Source organism: Scyliorhinus torazame, chromosome 15, assembly GCF_047496885.1.
Source record: "Scyliorhinus torazame isolate Kashiwa2021f chromosome 15, sScyTor2.1, whole genome shotgun sequence".
Classification (NCBI taxonomy): Eukaryota; Metazoa; Chordata; class Chondrichthyes; order Carcharhiniformes; family Scyliorhinidae; genus Scyliorhinus; species Scyliorhinus torazame.
The window spans coordinates 140,158,869-140,184,079 of NC_092721.1; the positions used below are offsets into that span (position 1 = coordinate 140,158,869).

At 47.3% G+C, this 25,211-nt stretch overlaps 1 protein-coding gene across 1 annotated transcript in view; it reads left to right on the top strand.

The window, feature by feature from the left end:
- Positions 1–22,966, top strand: part of ift88 (intraflagellar transport 88 homolog) — a 188,848-nt gene extending 165,882 nt beyond the window's left edge. The window contains exons 23-26 of the mRNA XM_072476831.1: positions 848–954; positions 5,133–5,193; positions 20,674–20,787; positions 22,282–22,966. Of these exons, the coding sequence (XP_072332932.1) occupies positions 848–954; positions 5,133–5,193; positions 20,674–20,787; positions 22,282–22,403 (404 nt within the window). The 3' untranslated portion in view covers positions 22,404–22,966. The remainder of the gene's footprint in view (positions 1–847; positions 955–5,132; positions 5,194–20,673; positions 20,788–22,281) is intronic.
- Positions 22,967–25,211: the final 2,245 nt, after the last annotated feature.

The following is a 25,211-nucleotide window of genomic DNA, read 5'->3' on the forward strand; positions in this document are numbered from 1 at the left end:
CGCCAGGGGCCGGTGTGAATCCCGCCCCTGCCGGCTGCCAAATTCTCTGGCACCGGAGATTCGGCGGGGGCGGGAATCACAGCGTGCCGGTCGGTGGGACCCCCCCCGGGCGATTCTCCGGCCCGCGATGGGCGGAAGTCCCGCTGCTTTTATGTCCCGCCGGCGTGAATTGAACCAGGTCCCTTACCGGAGGGACCTGGCTGCGCGGGCAGGCTCCGGGGTCCTTGGGGGGGGGGCACGGGCCGATCTGGCCCTGGAGGGTGCCCCCATGGTGGCCTTGCACGCGATCGGGGCCCACCGATCCGCGGGCGGGCCTTTGCCGTGGGGGCACTCTTTTACTACGCGTCGGCCAAGTAGGTCTCCGCGATGGCCGACGCGTAGGTGATCCTCCCTTGCGCATACGCGGGGCTGACGTCAGCAGCCGCTAAAGGTGCAGGTCTAGACCCTAAAGGTGCGGATTCCTCCGCATCTTTGGGGGGGCCCGACGCCGGAGTGGTTCACGCCACTCCGTCCTGCCGGGACCCTCCGCCCCGCCGGGTAGGGGAGAATCCCGCTCATGGATTCAAATCCTCCGTGGATTTTAAATGCAATAAATAAAAGCTGGAATTGAAAGCTAGTCTCAGTCTCAGCTAGCCTCGTCAGTGATGTCCACTTACCATAAAAGAATAAAGAAAAAAACTGCATATTAATAAATTTGCACATTTATTTTGTTTTAATATAATTCTTCAGATGAAAGACTACTTTGAGAAATCTTCTGCTGCTCTGTGATTTTTTTTATTATCTACTGTTTCCAGTGCAACAATATATTGTGTTGATTCTGTTTGCCTTTAATTGATTTTTTGTTCAGGTCTCCGCTTTCTAGTTCGCCTTTGTACAGATATGGGACTGAAGGAGGTTCAGGAGTATGCCACAAGACTGAAGAAAGTTGAAAAAATGAAAGAGTTAAGAGAACAGGTAAGGAAGGACTCCATAGAATCCCCCAAGCTTCGGACAGGCCCAAAACATGTGATTTGTGGGCCCACCCACGCACCACCCACACCTATCTCCACCCCTTCAAAACACCTACTCATCATTGCCACAGTCATGTGTGCCCTGTGAACCTCAAAGCCTCCTCCCACAGCCCAGCCTCCCCCTCCCTCCCTAACTCTTCCACCCAGTTACACTTCACTACCCCAATCGGGACTCCCTCCCAGTCCATTAACTCTTTGTAAATTTCCAAAACTCTACCCTCGTCTACCCCTGTTTTTGGTACCACCTTGTCCTGCATCCCCTGGGGTGGCAGGTGGGGAAAGGTTGGCACCTGCTTCCTGACAAAATCCCTCACCTGTAAATACCGGAACCCTTTCCCGCAGGCAACTCAATGCAAGCTCGAGAAGCTGCCACCAACGAATAGGTCCCCAAACTGCTCAATCTCTGCCCGTTGCTACCCCGGAAATCCCCCCCCCCCCGAGAAAACTTATGATTCCCGCAAATCAGTGCCCAAACCGAGGTCCCCACCAGCCTCAGGTGCTGCTGCCACTGTCCCCACACCCTCAGGGCTGCCATCACTACCAGGCTAGTGGAGTACCTGGCCGGTGAGAATGATAAGAGGCGCTGTCAACAGTGCCCCTAATCTCGAATCCTTACAAGAGGCTGCCACCATCTGCTCCCATACCATCCCCTCCCCCACTACCCACTTCCTAACCATGGCTATATATGTTTCCCAGTAATAATTCATCAAGTTTGGAAGAGCAGCCCCCCCCCCCACTCGACCGCACTCCAGCAGCACCTTCTACACCCGCGGGACTTTACCCACCCAAAACAAACCCCGATATCAGTGCATTCACATTCCTTAGAAAAAGCCTTTGCAATGAAGATTGGGAGATTCTGGAACACAAATAAGAACCTCGGGAGAACCGTCATCTTCAACGTCATCAGAAGCACATCCCACCTCCTAAAATCCCCCTTCATCTGTTCTACCAACCGAGTCAGTTTCAGCTTGTGCAGTTGCTCCCAGCCCATGTCACCTGAATGCCCAAATACCAAAAGCTCGTCCCCACTACTCTAAACGGCAACTCCCCCAGCGACCTCTCTTGCCCCCTCGTTTGGATCAGAAAAACCTCGCTCTTCCCCATATTCAATTTGTAGCCCGAATCGACCAAATTCTTCCAATATGTCCATAATCTCCCCAATAACTTCCAACGGGTTTGATATATAGAGTAGTAAATCGTCCGCGTACGATGAGACTCTATGCTCCACCCCCCCTCCCGCACTATGCCTTGCCAGTCCTTTGACTCTCTCGGTGCCATTGCCAGTGCCTCATTGGCATAGGCAAAGAGCAATTGGGAGAATGAGCATCCCTGCCTCATCCCCCAGTGCATCCTGAAATACTCCAACCTCACCCGGTTTGTTCGCCCGGTACAACAACCGGACCCAATCCACAAACCCCCGCCCAAACCCAAACCACCCAGCACCTCCCACAAATAGTCCCACTCCACCCGGTCGAAGGCTTTCTCTGCATCCATGGCGACCACCACCTCCTCACTTCGTCCCTCCGGGGGCATTATTATAACATTTAACAACCGCCTGATTTTAGCTGACAGATACCTACCCTTAACAAACCATCTGGTCCTCGCCTATCAACCCCGGCACACAGTCCTCAATCCATGAGGCCAGGATCTAGGCCAGCAACATTTAATAATGAAATTGGCCGGTAAGTCCCAAACTGTTCCGGATCCTTATTCCTCTTTAAAATTAAGGAGATCAAGGCCTACGATAACGTAGGGGGGTGCACCCCCTACTCCCTCGCCTCATTGAATGCTCTTACTAGCAGGGGCCCCAAGTCCCCCGAAAACCTTTTATAAAATTCCACCGGGAACCTGCCCGGGGCCTTCCCCACCTTCATCGCCTCCATATCCTCCAGCACCTCCACCAGCCCAATGGGGGCTCCAAGTCCCTTCAACAGAACTTCTTCCAGCGTAGGGAACTCCAACCCATCCCAAAAACGCCTCATTCCCTCCACCCCGCCCAGGGGTCCCGACTCGTATTGGGGACGATTCTCCGAGCCCCGCGCCAGAGAATCGCCGCAACCGCGCCACGATGCCCCGACGTGCGATTCTCCGAGGTGCTGATGGGCTGAGCGGTCGTGCAGATACGACAGAGTCCCGCCGGCGCTGTTCACCCCTGGTTGCTGCCGGCGGGAACTCTCCGCGAAGGGCTGGGGGGCGGCCTGTGGAGCAGGGAAAAGCGATCCTTCACTGGGGGGGGGCCTCCAATGGGGTCTTGCCCGCGATCGGGCCCCCCCCCCCCCCCCCCCCACCAGCCTACTTTCCTGCACGGCCGGCCCCTGAACACCGACGCCATGTTGAGGCGGGGCCGGTGTGCAGAAGAAGTCCCCAGCGTATGCGTACATTGGCGCGGCCCAACTGCGCATGCGCGGGTTGGCGCAGCGCCCATTTGGCGCCGGGACGGGAGGCTGGAGCGGCGTAAACCGCTCCAGCGCCGTGCTGGCCCCCTATAGGGGTCGGAATCGGTCGTCCCCGTGCCCGTTTCGCGCCGTTGTGAAACGCGACGGCGTTCACGACGGCTTGAACACTTGGCCTCCATTTGGGAGAATCGCCCCCATAGTCTCTTATAAAAGTCCCCGACCACCCCATTCACCCCTACCGGGTCCAAGAACGTATTCTCCCTCTTATCCTTCACCTTTCTGATCTCCCTCGCCGCCTCCTGCTTCCTCAATTGATGTCAACATCCTACTCGCCTTTTCTCCGTATTCATAGACCGCTCTCTCCAACTGCCCTACACCCTTACCCGTGGATATCAGTCCAAACTCCATCAGGAGTTTCTGCCGCTCCCTCAACAGTCCCGACTCCGGGGCCTCCAAATACCTCCGATCCACTTGCAGAATCTCATCCACTAACCTCGTCATCTCCATCCGCTCCGTCTTGCTTCTATGCGCCCGTATTGAAATAAACTTACCCCTCACCACAACATCCGCCCGTTAATCAGAGAAAAGGCCCAAAAGCACCACCACAAGCGAGAGCTGCCAAATGTGCGACCACTCACACCATGGCCACCACCGGAAGTCCATTTCCTCCTATTCTACAGAACTATCACGGCATGTGTTGGGGACCGAACTAAAACTTCAAGCCATAAAAACCTTGAATTCAAATCTTCTTTCTACTTCTCAAATACTAATTAAAGTATATGGGTCTCGTAGTGACGTTCAGCTGCTGAGAGGGACACTTGAAATAGAGTCATTGGCTGTGAAAGCAAGAGGAATTGTGTTGTCTAGGAGCCTTCCCAACACTTATCGTTCTCCCTGTGTCTGCGTGGGTTTCCTCCGGGTGCTCCAGTTTCCTCCCAAAAGACGTGCTGTTAGGTAATTTGGACATTCTGAATTCTCCCTCTGTGTACCCAAACAGGCACCGGAGCGTGGCGACTAGGGGCTTTTCACAGTAACTTCATTGCAGTGTTAATGGAAGCCTACTTGTGACAATAAAGATTATTATTATCTATTATCCCTGAATTGAGCTCGAGTATTAGATCATTCCAATATAAAAATGTTAGGCAGTAACGAATCAAGGCATTTTCCTCCCAACTCTCTTTTACAGTGAAACAATGGGCGCAATTTAATGGAAATGAAACAGAGTCCCGCTTTGGGCACATTTAGTGGGGTGTTGCCCAGAGCTTGCAGCGCCAAGAACGATCCCACTATTAATGGGATTCTGCTTCATGTTTGGGCCTGTCGAGGCCACACTTTGACTCATTTCCTGCACTAACGAGCTCAGCTCACCAGTGCAGAAAGTGATCAGGGCGCCATTTTTATATGGTACCCCGATCTGTTTTCCTCACTGCAGCCTCCAGAACCCCCCCATTACCCCAACTTGCCAATTAGGGGGTCCTCAAGCCCCCCACATCTTCCTAATGAGGGCAGGGCATCTCCAGGCCCGATCCCCGGCATGGGCAAGATGCCACCTGGGTGCCTTGGTACTGCCAGCTTGGCAGGTTGTTTGATCTCGCGAGGCGTATCGAGCATCCTAAATCTCGTAAGAGGCCTCATACGAGATTTACTGGCCTTGTCGCGTCTCGAGTCGGGTGCCACGAGGCCGTTAGTTCGCACCCAATATTTACTTCTACTTTTATTTTGAAAGCGTGTGAAGTCCGGCAGAGATGGCAGTGCACGTGGGCGCAGAGAAGGCAGTGCTGGTAGCGGTAGGTGTACCAAAATATTTTTCACTAATCAAGTTAAAGTGTGTGATTTTTCTTTCTTGCATGGTCTCAATCCTTTCAAATTTAATTTTAAATCTATGTGGTGAAGAAATTTCTTTCTCTGCTAATTTCAGCAGAAAAGTAAAAGTGAGTATTGAGTGGTGAAATATTTTTTCATTAAAGTTAGTGAAGACGAGAATTGCACCTGAATCATTCTCTATCAGTAGAGGCTACGGGTTTGGAAGGCGCTGTCAAAGGAGCCTTGTGAGTTGCTGCAATGCATATTGTAGGTACACACTGATGGCAGTGAAGGAAGTGAATGTTTAATTTGGTGGATGGGGTGTCGATCAAGTGGCCTGCTTTGTCATGGATGACTTAGAGCTTCAAGAGTGGAACTGCACCAAACAGCCAAATACAGACCATTCTATTATTCTCCTGACTTGTGCCTTGTAGATGTTTAGGCAGGCTTTAGAAAGTTAGGAGATGAGTTACTTGCCACAGAGTTCCCAGCCTTTGAGCTGTTCTTGTAGCCACAGTATATATATATATGGCTGGTCCAGTTCAGTTTTTGGTCAATGGTAACCTCCTGAGGATGTTGATGGCAGAGAATTCAGCTATTATATGTTATGAGGAGATGGCTAGAGTCTCTCTTATTGGAGAAAGTAATTGCCTGGCACTTATGGGCATGAATGTTACTTGCCACTTATCAACCCTATCCTGAACGTTGTTCAGGTCTTACTGCATGCGGGCCTGGACTGCTTCAGTATTGGAGGAGGTGAAAATGGTACTGAACACTGTGCAATCATCAGCAAACACTTCCACTTTTTACCTTATGTTGGAGGGATTGTCCTTGTTGAAGCCGCTGGAGACAGTTGAATCTAGGACACTACCCTGAGGAACTCTTGCCACAATGTCCTGTAGCTATACCTTCAATAGGTATAACCTCCTCTGCAGTAGGTTTGACTCCAATGAATGGAGACATTTCCTCATGATTATCATTGCCTTGAGGTTTGCTAGGGCTTCTTTTTTTAAAAATATTGTTACTAAAGTTTTCATTTTATAAAACACAAAATAAATAAATCCATACAACAAAATACCATTTACAAACCCCTACCCATGGGGAAAAAATTCCCAAACCATAGCCCCACCGGCAGGCCCGTGCCAAGGAACCACCCAAGACAGTTACCAACCCCAACCCGAAGGCGAGACATAGAAAATCCCTAAGCCCCAGTCAAATCCCTACCACTACCCCACCCACCCATAAATTTGGAAAAAGCTTTCCAGAGACACTATTCTGTCCTCTTTCCCCCCATCCCCCCAAGAAATAAGTTAGGCTCACTGAACCTTGTCCACGCAGCTCCAACAAGCTGTACTCCTTCCCACCACGGCACCCTGTTCACTAGCTGAAACTTTACAGGTGCCCCACCCAGGGTGTACGTTCAAAGAACTGTTGCAGGGAAAAAAGTCAACCTGAGTCAGAAGTTTGAATCGCAAGACAGGGTTTATTGTCTGAAGCTCCAGGGAGAACAGCGGGCCGTAGTTAAAAGACAGCACGGTCCACACTGAACTCAAAGTACATACAGAAAGGCTTCATCTTATATAAAACAGATTTCTTACAAGTTTTGGCGGGCTTTTGGGTTAATGCATATTTACAGTTTTACTCTGCAGACATGATTCTTGGCGGGCTTATTCATGAAGGTATTATCGTAGGTTAGTTTCAGTGGGCCATTACCGGTTCCCACTTCACAGCCCATTCATTCATGATTTCATTCATTCATAGTTTTCGCGGGCTTCCTGGCTCTGACATCAATACCATGCTTTTTAATAGGATTTATTTAGGTTCACAATAGAGCTCCCTTTAACTAGATCAAATGGTGATGGCTTTTGGCTGGCGGTTGAGGTATGTTCCGGGTTTCATAACGAGGTGTTAAATGCAGGCTTTGTATTGATTGGGAATACTTTATTGTCCTGATAGGATCTGTGTCTGTGCTTTTTAAGTGTGGTCTTTCTGTGCTACGCATCTGATTTAACCTTTTGCCTGCCTGTTTCTGATACAGTGTCAGCCATGAAACGAAGAAAAAAAATGACGCTCCCCAACCCGTTCCTTCATGAAAGAGCAACCATAGCCCTCCGCCCTTACAATAACCCGGGTCCATATATTCCCCATACTGTCACACTGATCACTACCCCGCGACAACCATAGCCCCCTCAATCGCAAACATACACCAGATACAAACTACAAAACATCTCAAACCCAACCTCTACCAACCGTCCCCATTAAAATCCCAGTCGAATCCATTCAATCCAGCCCAAGTCCTCGCTCCTTGACAAAAGCCTCCTCCTCTTTCAACATATCGAAAAAATGATCTTTCGCTGGAAAGTCACTCTCAGCCTTGCCGGGTACACCACTCCAAACCTAACTCCACTCCAGAATAGCACTGACTTTGCCTTATTAAAAGCTGCACACCGTTATGCCAACTCTGATACCTTGCTATATCCTAATGATAATTCCTTCGCACCTCCAGTCCCGATTCACTTTGGCTCATTGCAGAACCATTCCTTCCCCTGGAAGCTGTGGAATCCAATAATCAAATCATCTGTGGCAGCTCATTCTCCTGAGGCTTCCGCCGGAGTACTCGGTGGGCCCAATCCAACTCTAAAAGGGACAATTCTCCCCCCCCCCCCCCCCCAAAAGCTTGATGAACATCTGAGAAAAGTACTTAGTAGGCTTCAGGCCCTCCCTCCCCTCCGGCAACTCCACAATTATGAGGTTCTGTCTCCTCGACCTGTTCTCCAAGTCACCTATCTTTACAGTTTCCCCTGTCATAGATAATAGACTTTACAGTGCAAAATTAAGCCATTTGGCCCATCGAGTCTGCACCACCCTTGGAAAGAGCACCTACTTAAGACCACACCTCCACCCTATCCCAGTAATTCCAGCTAACCTTTTTGGACATTAAGGGCAATTTAGCATGGGCAATCCACCTAACCTGCACATCTTTGGACCATGAGAGGAAACCGGAGCACCCGGAGGAAACGCACAGAGATATGGGGAGAACGTGCAAACTCCGCATAGACAGTGGCCCAAGCCGAGAATCAAACCTGGCATTGTGAAGCAACAGTGCTAACCAAGGTGAACCCGTGCCGTTGGGGTCCCACCTCCACAACCCCAAAAAGATGTGCAGGGTAGGTGGATTGGCTGTGCTAAATTGCCCCTCAATTGAAAAACAAAATTGGGTACTCTAAATCCAGAAAAAAAGATAAAAGACCAAAGAATTGAAAATGATCTAATGTCACCTCAGCATTCCAAGTTCAGATTTCCCTTCAGATAAAATAATGGTCGCAAGTTTGTTTAGTCAGCAGAGTACTTCGAGAATCATTATCTGAATTCCTCTGCAATATTGGTGTCATTAAACGTGCCTAATCCATGTAAGTGGAGTCAAAAATTAGCTGAAAATTCCCTTAGTTACACATTACAAATTTGTTTGTTTCCCAAGTTACAAATTTATCAATCAATAATCAAGTGTGGTTGCTGCCTACAGCGCTGAGGACCCGGGTACGATCCCGGCCCTGGGTCGCTGTCCGTGTGGAGGTAACAAAAGGTGCAGATGATCAGATTTTGGGATAAGAAGTAAAATGGCTAATAATGACTAGATAAAATCGACAATGGTCCTGCAAATAATTCATATCTGTACTTAATGCCTCTGCACTTTCCATATCTCAGACTTGATTCAGATAACAACAACTGCTATTTATATAGTGCTTTTATCATAATAAAATGTCCCAGGAGTGTTGGAAAACAAAATACTGAGCCACATAAGGAGATATTAAGTCAGATGACCAAACCTTGGTCAAAGAGGTCAGTTTTGAGGAATGTCTTAATTAAAGGCAAGCAAGGTAAAGAAATGGCATGACTGTGGCCTTTCTCCTCCATCTTAAACCTTTAAAAAAAATATCCCATACATGTGTTGCCTCAATGCAACACCCCCCCCCCCCACACCAGACCATCTGTCTTTTGTTCTTAAGGTTGCTACATCTTGTTGCAATTTCTCACAACTTCACTTTAATATCTAACACATTCTCCCTCTCTTTTGCTCTGATGAAGAGCCAAATTGACTTGAAACTTTAACTCTGTTTCTCTCCCTAGCTGTTGCCAAATCTGCTGAGTTTTTCCAGCATCCTTTTTGAAACAAGGATGAGAATTTAAAAAATGAAACGTTACTTGACCAAGAATCAGTGTGAGCACCACAACTGCCTCACGCTGCTGAGGACCCGGGTTCGATCCCGGCCCCGGGTCACTGTCCGTGTGCATTTTTCACTTTCTCCCCATGTCATCGGGGGTTTCACCCCCACAATCCAAAGATGTGCGGGTTAAGTGGATTGGCCATGTTAAATTCCCCCTTAATTGGAAAAAAATAATTGGGTACTCGAAATGTATTTAAAAAAACAAAAATGCAAGCACAGCAATCTTAAGTGAACTGGATTTGGAATGAATTAGATGGGGACAGTGGAGGTTTGGATTACCCCAACTTTACGGAGGGTAAAATGTGGGTGCTAAGCCAAGAGTAAGTTGAAATTGTCAAATCTAGAAGAAATAAATGAGAGTTTCAGCAGCAGGGCAGCTGAGATAGACACAGTCAGGTAATGGGCAGAATCTTACCATATTTTTTCAAAGTGTCAGGTTCAGACTGAAAACCAGCGTGTAGCTCTCCAGCTGCACGGACCAGTTTCTCTTCAGGGGCGGGATTCTCCCCTACCCGGCGGGATGGATTGGCGTGAACCACTCCGGTGTCGGGCCGCCCCAAAGGTGCGGAGGAATAGGGGCTAGGCCCGCCCTGGAGTGGTTGACGCCCGCCGGATGGCGTAGAAGGCCTTTGGCGCCACGCCAGCCAGGGCCGAAGGGACTCCGGCGGGAGTCCGCGCATGCGCAATGGGCCCCGATTGTGGGCCAGGCCACCGTAGGGAGCACCCCCCGGGGCCAGATCACCCTACCCCCCCCCAGGACCCCGGAGCCCGCCTGCGCCGCCAGGTCTCACCGGTAAGGGACCTGGTTCAATTCACGCCGGCGGGAACGGCATAGCAGCAGCGGGACTTCGGCCCATCACGGGCTGTAGAATCGCCGGGGGGGGGGGCCCGCCGACCGGTGCCGGAGAATTTGGCGGCCGGCGGGGCGGGATTCACGCCGCCCCCCGGCGATCCTCCGACCCGGTGGGGGGTCGGAAAATCCCGCCCCAGATCTTGAGCCTCTCTGAGTATAAAAAAATAGTGGGTGTGGTTTACACCATCATTCTGGCGGGGCAGGGCCTGACAGAGCCAGCCAGGCCAGCTCCATATAGATCCGAGGTGCCATCTTCAAAGGACACCCCAATTAAAACTGAAAATCAACTCCTGCACCCTCACCCCCCCAAACCCAAGCACAGAACTATCAGTGGCCTTCCCCCCTCTCAATGCTTGCTCCCCCTCCAGGCCTGCAAGTTTCTCTCTCACTGCCCGCTCTTATCCCAGTGCCTGCAAGTTTCCCCCCCTCACTGCCCGCTCGCCACCTCTGTGCCTGCAAGTTCCCCCTCTCACTGCCCGCTCCCCACCACCGTGCCAGCATGTACCCCCTTCACTGCCCGCTTCCCCCATGCCTGCAAGTTCTCCCCTTACTGCCCGCTCCCCACCACCGTGACAGCATGCTCCCCCTTCACTGCCAGCTCCCCCACCATGCCTGCAAGTTTCCTCCCTCACTGCCCCCTCCCACCTCTGTGCCTGCAAGTTCCCCCTCTCACTGCCCGCTCCCCACCACTGTGACAGCATGTACCCCCTTCACTGCCCGCTCCCCCCTGCCTGCAAGTTCTTCCCTAACTGCCTGCTCCCCCTCACTGTCTACTCCCCTTCCCGCCATGCCTGCAAGTTCCACCCTCTCACTGCCTACGCCCCCCATGCCTGCAAGTTCTCCCCTCACTGCCCACTCCCCACCACAGTGACAGCATGCTCCCCCTTCACTGCCCGCTCCCACCTTCATGCCTGCAAGTTCCCCCTCTCACTGGCCGCTCTCCCCCACTGCCCACCCCCACCCCCTGCATGTCTGCAAGTTCCCCCACTTCACTGCCCAGTCCCACCTCGTTATTGCAAGTTTGCCCCTCACTGCCTGCTCCCCACCACTGTGCCAGCATGTTCCCTCGTCACTGCCCACTCCCCCACCGTGCCCACAAGTTCCCTGTGCACGGCCAAGTCAGGCTCATAGTCACTCCATAGTTACAAAGCTGGAAATAAGTAGTCTTACTGATAACACAAATGTGTGGTCTGAAATTTTTCTTGGGGTCAGATATGACACCAAGGGATGGAAATCGAATGCCTGCATGCATGACATATAGGCAGTTATTTAAGTATGGATCATGAATGTTAATTTTTAAAAATATATAAATTTAGAGAACCCAATTCATTTTTTCCAATTAAAGGGCAATTTAGCGTGGCCAATCCACCTAGTATGCACATCTTTGGGTTGTGGGGGTGAAACCAAAGCAAACACGGGAAGACTGTGCAAACTCCACACGGACAGTGACCCAGAGCCGGGATTGAACCTGGGGGCTCGGCGCCGTGAGGCAGCAGGGCTAACCCACTGCGCCACCGTGCTGCCCATGAATTTTATAAACAATAATGGTATATGGATCAATCAGATCTATCATTGTTTATTTTTACTAACTACAGAGGATTGCTGGTGTATTCATTAGGTAATTAATTTATAACTTTGTTGAAGTTTGTTTTAGCTTTGAGGTGGCACAATAGTTAGGTCTGCTGCCACACAGTGCCAGGGACCTGGGTTTGATTCCAACCTGGGGTAACTATGTGGAGTTTGCATGTTCTCCCCGTACCTGCGTGGGTTTCCTCCGGGTACTCCTGTTTCCTCCCACAGCCCAAAGCTGTGCGGGTTAGGTGAATTGGCCATGATATATTGCCCCTTAGTGTCCAAAGGTTAGGTGAAGTTACAGGGATGGGGCGGGGGATTGGGCATAGGTTGGGTGTTCTTTTGGAGGGAAGGTCCGTGCAGACTCGGTGGGCCGACTGGCCTCCTTCTGCACTGTAGAGAATCTATGATAAAAGTCAAATTTATGACACATCTGCCGTCACCTAATACTGTTCCTATCTATGTACTCCAAAAGATTTTTTAACTGCCTGCATTTTCACCTAAGTTACCCATACTTCATATGTCACACATTTATAGTTGGAAACTTGTATGCCAGCATCTCACCAGGGAAAAACCTTATGTAAGATTTATAATAGTAAAATGCCCTATCAACTGAATTTGTTTGTTAAAACACTTTTGTTTTGGTAACTGAAAGTCCTAATCTCCCAAATAAGCAAACAATCATTTTTTAAAAAAAGTATACTTATCGAGGTTTTACATTTTATCAACCAATGCAACAAAACCACATGAATGATGCAGCACAGCAAGACACAAAAGGCTCATCATACATGAATGCAGAGGGCAGCAGTATAACCAGCTCGCTATAATCATTAGATGTAAGTTGATGCCTCTATAAACCCAACCAGAGTACAAGAGCGAAACAGGATAAAGCCATGAAAACATGATAAAATGGTGCCCACATTCCCACTCAGCGAGTTTGCAATTGCCATGAGAGTTCCCGATAAATTTTTCACGCCATGTTCGGGCACACACCAATATACATTTCTCTCAACTCCAGCAGCGCCAGAGGCACCAATGACACACCTTTCCTCACATATCAGACCCATCTGCACCAGATCCAATAAACATGCTCCTCCTCATTTGTGTTCTGCATGTTGCTGAGTGCTCCCTCTGCTAATTCACCTCTTTTCACCCAAACCTGGTATTGAATTGTATCAAGATAAGTTTGTTCATGCATATTAAAAAAAACTTATCAAAATTCTCATTGGAAAAATACAAATTTGACAATTTTAATTTCTTCCTAAGTTTTAATTTCTTCCTTCGTTCTTAATATGATCTTTCTGAAATAAAGCATCCTGTTCATGACAGACATTTACATAATGCACAGATTTCTAGTCTGCCCCGGGATCTCAGTAGGTACAAAACATGCTACTGTGTCTGGAAAATCCCCTCAGTAATCTTAGTTGTTTGCTTTAGCTCCCACCTTTGGGTCAGATAGGTGATAGCGTGGTGCTGAGAGAGTGCTGGGTTATTGGAGATGCCACCTTTCAGGTGACACATTCAACTGTGGCTAGGGAAGCCCTTTTGCTAAGCATAAAGAATCCCATGGCACTAGCTTGAAGTGTAAGGGATAGGATTGCCAACCTTCCAAAAATGGCCAAGAGTCTCCTGGAATCAGCATCAATATCCCAGTGTCCAAAGAAAGAGTGATTGATGACTTGTCAAGTGAAATGCAAATTGTGGTATGAGAGTAGTGGCTGGAGCAACCCAATTGAGATTTTATTGTTGCTGATGTTTCCATTATCTCTCCCCCTTTTTAATTACTGTGCATCAAAGAGGAGGGGGCAAGATTTATATTTTCTGTTTGTACCAATTCATATAAATCTAGAACCAGCTTACACTATGCCACCAGCTTTCCATACATCACTTCTGCCAGCATCTCCCAGAATATGTCCAGCTCAAGTTGGCAACCCTGTCAGGGGAGAGTGGCCATATTTTAATCCTTAACCGTCATCAACATTTCTCGCTGTGTACAAATTGGTTGCCATCCTCTTATTTCATCAATGGCCACGCTTCAAAAATACACTAGTGACTGGAATGCTTTGGGATGCCCTCAGGTTTGGCTTAAATTCACATAAAAACTGAATATTTAATTTAATTTGATTTCAAAAGACACATTTTTAGTTGCAGTGACCTCTAATGGTCAAACCTCTGCATTAAATATCCACATAATCAGTATATAGACAGGATGAAGGAAGCCATTTGGTATATGCATCCAGAATTTTTTTTTAAATCCCTCATCACGTAACCCGACTGTCTTTTTAATTAAACTAAGGTTTTGGCATCCAATACTCTCCAGGAAAGACCATTCAAATTGTTAATAACTTTTTTCATGACGTTCTTCCTGATAGTTATCCTATATTGTCCATACATTAATTTTATGGTATCCCTCATTCTAGTATCCTTGAACATGTTGAAATATAACTATGAATTAACCTTCTCAATCCCTCTCAATATCTTGTATCCTGCTGTGAGATTCCCTGTTTGTCACCTCTTTTCAAAGTTTTGTTTGCTTGTTTATTTAAGAAGTTTTACTTTAGTTGGGTGACATGGCTCTCCTTTTTGTAGTCAAATCTTAGTCAAGTTAATAATAGTCCTGAAAGCACTGTTTTGATGAACAATTTTGAAGAATTTTATATCTGAAGTAACCAAAATACATGTCTTCCTTTATCTGCTTAGTTTTCAAATGATTGACAGAGAATATGATTGGAAATCAATATTAGATCATTTCTTGCTGTGTTTAAGGATGCAACTGTGGGGAAAGTGCAATGATATAGGTGGCATTATTCTAGATCCTGTGAGGTATATACACTTCCAGCATTTATTCAGATCCCAAAGGATGGTTGTAGGAGTCTGGAATGCACAGCCTAGCAGGGTAGTAGAGGCAAGAAACCTCATAACTTTTAAAATGTACATGGGTGAGCACTTGAAATGTCATAACATTCAAGGCTATGGACCAAGTGCTGGAAAGTGGGATTAGTGTAGATTTATTGTAGTTTCGTCGGTGCAGATTCGATGGGCCAAAGAGCCTCTTTTGTATGTCTGACTCTATAGCCCATATCACTAACCCAGACAAAATAGTTTAATTTGTGCTAATTAGGTAGATTGGTCATGCTAAATTGCCCCTTAGGGTCCAAAAATGACACGGGTTAGGTGAGGTTACAGGGAAAGGGCAGGGGAGTGGGCTTGGGTCGGGTGCTCTTTCAGAGGGACGGTGCAGACTCAATGGATGAATGACCTCCTTCTGCACTGTAGGGATTCTATGGATTCTGGACTCCTACAGCTTGAAACCTCTCTGAATGATTCCATCTATGTATCCATAGATTATGCTGTCGGCAGAAGTGATTAAATGAGTAAAGACCTTCACTTAATTTCACATAGGAACCTTCTAATGAGCAGGGGACTTTAATAACTTGAATTTGGATTGTATTTAAACCTAATTCTCAGAATTGAAAGGGCTCTATGATAACCCAGTGCTCTAGTTTCAAGCATCCAGATTGTGTAGCATGCTTTCAGTTTATTAAAATAGCTGTAACATATATATGAGATTCTAAAGTCATTGTGACATATACATGTAGAGTGATGAAATTCTCAATCTTTAGGGGTTGCGCTAGCTTGTAATACAGTTTACTATTGTGTATTTTTTTAAAATAGCAGTGTAAAATTATTATATGGCTTTAGAAATTTCCAAATTATCCAAGCTCTCTGATATTCAAAATATGAATAACTGTCGACATGAAATATTCTTGCACATTCTTGCACATTGTATCACATTCATGAATAAAACATTGCAAGAACTTAACAAACTAAAGGAATGTATTCATTTAAATTGGCCTTCTCATTGATTACTACTCTTATGTTTTGAAACACTGTACCTAATGTAACTTTTTAAAAAAATATATTTTATTAAAGTTTTCAAACACAATTTTTCCACCTTACAAATCAACAAAAAAGATAACACAATAACTAATAAATAACAATTTAAATAAAATAGTGATATAACAAAGTAACAAAAAGTAGTGCTCTCCCCCCCCCCCCCCCCCCCGCCTCTGGGCTGCTGCTGCTGACGATCTATTTTCCCTTAACGTTCCGCGAGATAGTCGAGGAACAGTTGCCACCGCCTGGAGAACCCCTGAACCGATCCTCTCAACGCAAACTTCATCCGTTCCAGTTTTATGAATCCTGCCATATAGTTTGTCCAGGCCTCCACGCCGGGGGGTTTCGCTAACCCCCAACCTGGCTTGACCCGGACCTTCACCACCTTTGAAATCACTCTTGCCACTCCCCTCCAGTACTCATCCAGTGCCGGACACGACCAAAACATATGTGTGTGTTTCGCCGGGCTTCACAAGCACCTCCCCCACCTGTCCTCCACCCCGAAGAACCTACTCAGCCTCGCTCCTGTCATGTGTGCTCTGTGTAGAACCTTGAATTGTATCAGGCTAAGCCTGGCACACGAGGAAGAGGAATTTACCCTACTTAGGGCATCAGCCCACAGACCCTCCTCAATCTCCTCCGCCATTTTCCCTTCAGCTCCTCTACCAGCCCCTCCCCCTCCTCTCCTGATATATTTCGGACACTTTGCCCTCCCCGACCCATACCCCCAAAATCACTCTGTCCTGGATCCCCTGTGTCGGGAGCAGCGGAAATTCCCTCACCTGTTGCCTCGTAAACGCCCTCACTTGCATGTATCTAAAGATATTCCCCGGGGGCAACTCATACCTTTCCTCCAGCGCTCCCAAGCTCGCAAACGCCCTGTCAATAAACAAATCTCCCAATCTCCTAATTCCTGTCCAATGCCAGCTCTGGAACCCTCCGTCCATCCTTTCCTGGGACAAACCTATGGTTGTTCCTGATCGGGGACCACACCGAGGCACCCGTCACACCCCTATGTCGCCTCCATTGCCCCCAGATCCTTAAGGTTGCCGCCACCACTGGGTTTGTGGTATACCTTTCCGGGGAGAACGGTAGCGGCGCCGTCACCAGCGCCTTTAGGCTCGTTCCTTTACAGGATGCCATCTCCAGCCTCTTCCATGCTGCCCCCTCTCCCTCCCTCATCCACTTGCGAACCATTGCCACATTGACGGCCCAGTAATAATCGTCCAGATTCGGCAACGCCAGTCCCCCTCTGTCCCTGCTGCGCTGCAGGAACCCCCTCCTTACCCTCTGGGTCTTCCCTGCCCACACGAAACTCATAACACTCCTATCTATTTTCTTAAAAAAGGCCTTAGTGATCAAAATGGGGAGACATTGAAACACAAAAAGAAACCTTGGGAGGACCATCATCTTGACCGCTTACACTCTGCCCGCCAATGAGAGCGGCAGCATATCCCACCACTTGAAATCCCCCTCCATCTGCTCCATCAGCCGCGTCAGATTGAGTTTGTGTAAAGTTCCCCAGCTCCTGGCTACCTGAATCCCCAAATATCGGAAGCTCCTTTCCGATCTCCTCAACAGCAGGTCGTCTATCCCTCTTCCCTGATCCCCGGGGTGTAATACGAAAAGCTCACTCTTCCCCATATTAAGCCTATATCCCGAAAAATCTCCAAACTCCCTCAATATCTGCATAACCTCTGTCATCCCCTCCACAGGATCCGCCACATACAGCGTAGAGTGACACTCGGTGTTCCTCTCCCCCACTAACTACCCCCCTCCATTTCCTAGAGTCTCTCAACGCTATGGCCAGTGGTTCAATTGCCAGCGCAAACAGTAATGGGGGCAGAGGGCACCCCTGCCTCGTTCCCCTGTGTAACCGAAAATACTCCGATCTCTGCCGATTTGTGACTACACTTGCCACTGGGCCCCCATAGAGGAGTTTAACCCAACTGACAAACCCCTCCCCGAACCCAAACCTCCTCAGCACCTCCCATAAATACTCCCACTCTACCCTATCAAATGCCTTCTCTGCATCCATCGCTGCCACTATCTCTGCCACCCCTCCGCTGGGGGCATCATTATCACCCCCAACAGCCGTCGCACGTTAGCATTCAGTTGTCTCGCCTTTACAAACCCTGTCTGGTCTTCATGCACCACCCCCGGGACACAATCCTCGATCCTCATCGCCAGCACTTTTGCCAGCAACTTGGCGTCTACATTCAGGAGCGAGATAGGCCTATATGACCCGCATTGCAGCGGATCTTTATCCCGCTTCAGGATTAATGATATCATCGCCTCCGACATTGTCGGGGGTAGAGTCCCCCCTTCTCTGGCCTCGTTAAAGGTTCTTGCCAACAGCGGGGCCAACAAGTCCACGTACTTCCTATAAAATTCCACCAGGAACCCGTCTGGTCCCGGGGCCTTCCCTGCCTGCATGTTCCCCAGCCCTTTAGTCACCTCGTCCACCCCGATTGGCGCCCCCATTCCTGCCACCTCCTGCTCCTCCACCTTTGGGAACCTTAGTTGGTCCAAAAACTGTTGCATCCCCTCTTTTCCCTCCGGGGGTTGGGACCTATATAGCCTCTCATAAAAGGTCTTAAACACCTCATTTACCTTTCCCTGCACTCCGCACCGTAGTTCCCGTTCCATCCCTAACTCCCCCTATTTCCCTCGCCGCTATCCTCTTACGAAGCTGGTGGGCCAACAGCCGACTCACCTTTTCCCCATATTCGTATCTCATCCCCTGCGCCTTCCTCCACTGTGCCTCTGCCTTCCCTGTGGTCAGCAGGTCAAACTCCGTCTGAAGTCTTCGCCTCTCCCTGTATAGTCCTTCGTCCGGGGCCTCCGCGTATCTTTTATCCACTCTCAAAATCTCCCCCACTAATCTCTCCCTTTCTTTGCCCTCTTTTTTTCCCTTGTAAGCTCTAATGGAGATCAACTCTCCCCTAACCACCACCTTCAGCGCTTCCCATACTACCCCCACCTGGACCTCACCATCATTATTGGCCTCCAGGTACCTTTCAATACATCCCCGCACCCTTCCACAGACTTCCTCATCCGCCAATAGTCCCACATCCAGTCGCCAAGTGGGCGCTGTTCCCTCTCCTCTCCCAGCTCCAGATCCACCCAGTGGCATGATCTGAAACGGCTATGGCCGAGTACTCCGTTCCTTCCACCCTCGGAATCAGTGCCCTACTCAAAACAAAGAAATCTATCCGGGAGTAAGCCTTATGAACATGGGAGAAAAAGGAAAACTCTTTGGCCAACGGCCTAGCAAATCTCCACGGATCCACTCCCCCCATTTGCTCCATAAACCCCCTGAGCACCTTGGCCGCTGCCGGCCTTCTTCCGGTCCAGGATCTAGACCGATCTAACCCTGGATCCAGCACAGTATTGAAATCCCCCCCCCCCCCCCCCCATTACCAGGCTTCCTACCTCCAGGTCCGGGATACGTCCCCGCATCATCCCAGTTCGGGGCATATACATTTACCAGCACGACCTCCATTCCCTGCAATCTACCACTCACCATCACATATCGGCCACCGTTGTCCACTACTATATTCCTAGCCTCGAACAACACCCGTTTCCCCACCAATATAGCCACCCCTCTATTTTTCGCGTCCAACCCTGAGTGGAACACCTCACCCACCCATCCTTTCCTTAACCTAACCTGATCCGCCACCTTCAGATGCGTCTCCTGAAGCATGACCACGTCTGCCTTCAGTCCTTTTAAGTGCGCGAACACTCGGGCCCTCTTAATCGGCCCATTTAGGCCTTTCACATTCCACGTGATCAGCCGGATTGGGGGGCTGCCCGCCCCCCCCCCCCCCCCCCCCCCCCCGCTAGCCATCACCTACTCTAGGCCAGTCCCACGTCCAGGTCCCGCGCACCCACCAGTCCCCCAGGCGGCGCACTCCCGTCCCGACCACCTCTTCCCTAGCCAGCTCCCTCTCGATCCCAACAGCAGCAACCCAGTTATCCCCCCCCTCCTCTCCCAGATCCCCATCTAGCATGGTTACTCCCCCCATAATGCTCCTAATGTAACTTCTAAGACCTACTTCCTTGTATGATCTACCAGAGGATTGAATATAGATTGTTTGAAGTTTCAGATGACCAATTTCATTATTGTTTGTAGAATGACCTACCTTCAAATCGATTATAGTTTGCCACCTTAGTAATTCTGACAGTTCTGAGTTCATCTAAGTGTTACCCAGTCAGTGGTGGAGAATGGTCTGTTGATAATCATTAAAAATTTCGGTTCTATCTTGTTTTAACTTGTTTGACTTCTTCTATTATCTTTAATCAGCCCTGACTATCTGATTTTTGAAAGTACGACATTCAAACAGTGAGAAAGTTGCGATTGAAACCTGTAGAATCTCTTGACATGTTATCTACACTAACTTCAAAAGAATCCTTATGAACCTCAGCATAAGGTCTTCCTATTATTTCCATATTATTACTCCAAGGGATAGAAATTACAGCGCCAGGGTCCCAGGTTTGATTCCTGCTTGGGTCACTGAGTGGAGGCTGCACATTCTCCCCGTGTCTGCATGGGTTTCCTCCGGGTGCTCCGGTTTCCTCGCACAAGTCCCCAAAGACTTGCTTGTTAGGTGAATTGGACATTCTGAATTCTCCCTGTGTACCCGAGCAGGCGCAGGAATGTGGCGACTAGGGGATTTTCACAGTTATTGCAGTGTTAATGTAAGCCTATTTGTGACACTAATAAAGATTATTATTACCACCACTCATTTTGTGCCACTGCCCGAGACTAATTTCTACCCCCAGTCTATTGATGCACCTCCTTAAAATTGTTCCCATTTTTGCGATCATAATTCTATTAGATCATATTTCTGATTAAACTCTGACTTTAATTCCAACCAGTTAAATAAACCTCTGCCTGTTCTGCATTATTTCAGAAAATGGACAAAGTAGCTATGTTACTAGTGCCAAAGGAGAGCGGATGAGTGCCAAGTTAAAGTCATTGCCTGGAGTTAATGATCCTTATGAAACCAGCAACAATAAAGATATAGGCAAGTACATGGCTGTTTCCTTTAATTTGAGAATACTGGTGATGCAAAAAAAGTATATTGCATTGTACAATTATCGTGAGGCAAAATAAATTAATAATTCTATGTTTCCCATGTATAATAATTTTAATGATGATGTGGAGATGCCGGCGTTGGACTGGGGTGAGCACAGTAAGAAGTCTTACAACACCAGGTTAAAGCCCAACAGGTTTGTTTCAAATCACTGGCTTTCGGAGCACAGCTCCTTCACCTGATTCACCTGAGGAAGGAGCAGTGCTCTGAAAGCTAGTGTTTGAAACAAACCTGTTGGACTTTAACCTGGTGTTGTAAGACTTCTTACAATAATTTTAATGTTCTATGAGAACAGGTGTATTTCATAACAACTAAAGGAAGATTTTTTGTCATGGGGAAAATTGCTCCATGTATCTCACACCTCAAAAACAAGCTGTGATATTATTATAATCTGTAAAACATTTTCCTCCACTGACCATCTAGGCAGGCAAAAGACCTCATGGGTCAACTATACAAAAGCAAAATACTGCAGATGCTGGAAATCTGAAATAAGAACAGAAAAAGCTGGAAAATCTCAGCAGGTCAGGCAGCATCTGTGGAAAGAAGAACTGTTCCAGTTTTTTTTGTTATCACAGATCACCTACCTGTTCTACCCCACCCGCTTTTGCTTGCCACCTCAAAAAAACTCAGCGGAATTACAGATACTAAATTTTTTGCTCCTTTTTCTGTTTTAAATTTATGGGCATTATTTTTTATTAAATATCATAAAATTACGAATTCATGCCAGATTCCAAAGTATAGATATTTTCATGTTATAAATATTAATGCTACAGAAAATACATTGGGTGGGATTTTCCAGCCGTTCCTACTGGCAGGATCATCCGGTCGTGCCAGCGACGACCCTCTGCCACCACGGAATCTCCGTTGACAGCAGTGGGACTAGAAGATCCACCATCGGCCAATGGCGGGCCACTTCACCACTGCGAAACATGCTGTGAGGGATGTAGAAAATTCCACGCAATGTCTTTAAACATTTCAATATGTGTTCTAAAACCATTAAAAATCATAAAGGTCATTTCAAATAGACCTCCAGGTAGGATGGGGAAGGCAAATTTTCCAATTTGTGCAATACCATAGGATATTAACTAGTGGAAATTATTTTTGTCCATTACTTTGTTTTATAAATATCTTCCTGGTATGTTCCTTTGCTGTTACTTTGCATTTTTAGATATCATATATTTCAATTGCATGTGTTTTACTGTGTTTATCTCTCAGCTGATATTTTAGTTTTATGCTTAATAGTCAATATAAATGTGTTGTGTTACTTAAAATGATGCAGGTAATGGAAGTATGTCCTGGTTCATAACCGTTATATTTTACTGTTATCTTTACATGTTAGTCTTGACCTCCAAGATAACTTTGAATGCATCCTGTAGTTTACTTGAATGCTGAAATCGATGTTTTCATTACTCTCTATAATAATAGATGCTTCATATGTGGACCCACTTGGACCACAGATAGAACGGCCCAGAACCGCAGCTCGAAAACGGGTTGACGAAGATGAATTTGCAGATGAAGAGCTTGGAGATGATTTATTACCAGAATAATGACTTCCAGGTCAAAAAAAACGTCACTTTCATAGTGGATGTATGATTTTTTTTTTTTTTTTTGCCTTGATAATGTATACATTAAATGTATTCATTTTAGATTTGACAAAATTGTATTTTGCTTTGATGTATCTATTAATGTGTTATTTATAAAATTGTAATTAACTCCAAGTTACTTGTAAATATAAAACTTGGTGATTTGTTAAAGCAATGATAGTTCTGAGGTTCATTGAAATGTGTTTAAAGGTAGATCTATATCAATGATCTATATCAATATTTGTAATACATTTGATTATCAATATTGATTAATTGTTTATAATTCATTTATAAATAAGGAAGGTATTTAAGAATTTAGGATTGAATGTGTGATCATTTGTTTACTTTTATGCCTTTATAATTTCATTCTTGTACTTTTTCTGAATAATATTTTATTAAATATTTTTAAGACTATGTGTAACTATAGTTTTGTAAATTAAACCACAGCAGTCAGATGGTTTTAGACAGGCTGCCTTCTTTATTATTCCAGTAGCTCCACACAACAATAAAAAATGGATTGTTGCTGACTTAACTGTTATAAGAAGAATGGATATGCACGTGTATTTGCTTTTTTCCCCTCACCATTTCAGTTGCCTAATGGAGAAACGACTAAGGTGCCTTGGTATCAGGTGGATGGTGAAAGTTTTGAGCAACATGCAATTATTTTTTATTGGGTTTTGGAATAAAGTATATTTAATGTACACAGAATAAAATATATATATATGAAGAGAAGAAAACTAAACTAATTTTAAAAAAACTGGTAGGATATTGTGCACTAGTTCAATGACAGCAACTCTGTACAGTTAGCAATATTTTAACACATAAGTAGGCACCTGTTTGCAGGGGGGGGGGGGGGAAGAGAAACTGGGGAGGTGCATATCCTTTTGGGTGCCGGAGAAACAATTACATTAGTTATGTCCAATACAGAGAGGGCAATACGAGCATGGATTTGGTGTTGTTACTTGCTTCTCCCGGACGGTTTTCGTTGTCGTCTTGCGTTCACCTCTGCTTCGGCCGTTCGTCCCGTCTTTCGCCCGTGTTTCCCTTGCTCTCTGTTCCTGTGTTTGCTAAGTTTGTTCTCTTGTGCTCTCCTTCCGGCTATCATTCCCTACCCCCCCCCCCCCCTATTTTTCTCTGACTCCTCCCTCGTTCCCCCCCCTTCTCCTGTGGTTTGCCTTTCTTTTCTCTTAGTTTTAGCGGTTCTCTTCCCCCCCCCCCCACCGGGCATCCACCCTCCCCCCCAGGAATAGATCTGGCCGGTCTGATACCCTGAAGACTGCCACTTTCGGGCATGGCTCCACCTTCACCCCCTCAAAGAAGGCTGTCCAGTACCCTGCAAGTCTGGGGCAAGACCAGAACATGTGGGCGTGGTTGGCCGGGCCTGCTTGGCACCGTTCACATCTATTCTCCACCTCCGGGAAGAACCTACTCATTCAGGTTCTTGTTCAGTGGGCTCTATGTACCACTTTTAGTTGCGTCAGGTTGACCAGTCGCTCATGCATGTCGCTACAGTCAGTTCCCTTCATCTAAAATGCTTGCAGTAACTCTTCCAGTAATGTCTGTCGTTGCGGTTGTGGGTATGTCCTGGTCTCCTTTCGTAGGAAGTTTAACATGCAATTATTAACAGAGGGATTAAATTATGATCTTTGAGGAAAATAACATTGGAACATAATGCTCATTGATCCACAAAATAGATGTCAAGATTTTGGATAAAATTTAAAGAAAAGAAATTTAAACCAGTCTACAGCTGAATTGGATTATACATCAATTTTCTATACTGAGTAATGGTCTATATTTGAACTGTGCAGAACTAATTGAACTACAGAAAATAGATGGACCAAATCTTGGAATTAGATTGCACTCATGATACAATGCAACAGGAATCGGTGACCATATAATTCAGAATGTTGGGTCTTCCGGTGGCTTCTGCAAGCGGAGCGGCCGGGTTCAGAAAAAGCTCCCGTTGGTCCGCAATCTTTTCCGGGGGGGTTCCCCGCAAACTTTTTGGGAAAGAATAAACCTCTCCAGGGTCAACCCTGCCTCCCTCGCCCTGTGATCCTGTTTCACGGAGCGGGAGGGTTGAAAGGGTGGGAAGGGAGAGACTGGTCCCAGTGGGTTCGGCGGGGCGGCTACACGTGGAGGAGGAGCGAGGATCGCGACGTTATTCCCCAAGGAGCATCCTGAAAGCCGAAGGGCTCAAAGAGCACGGAGAGGAAAGGAGAAAAAAAAATTCTGTTTTTACACTCTCCTGAAAACTTGAAGGAAGCAGCTGGGGCAGAGCCAAACGGAGGCCGAGGCTGCAGGCCCGAAGCCAGGGCGCCATGTAGGTGAGATGTCCCACATCGGATGGCTCCCACCTAGAATGTGGCAAGAAGACTGAAGTCCGGTCCCAGGGAAATTCTGGAGGCATACAAAAAAAAAAGAAGAGAAAGAAGTTTTAAAGAAATTTGAGATTGAAGAAGGAAGAGTGAGAAAAAGCAAAAATAATAAGCCGTTAAAGGATGCGAAAAGCAGCGTCGAAACGCGGGCTCGCCATCGAATGAGAAGACGAGCAAAAGTGCTGACAAGATGGCGGAGGCCGGACCGCATGGTGGGGCCGCACTACTTACAGTGTAGATGACCGAGGTGATGGAGGTGGAGCTAGAAAAGCAGTTTGTGAGGCACATGGAGGCTTTGAGGAAGGAGATGGCGGTCACATTGAAGTCATTGGTGGAGGAGGCAATCGCCCCGGTGAGAGTAGCTGTGGCAAAGACATCGGCCGAGGTGAGAGAG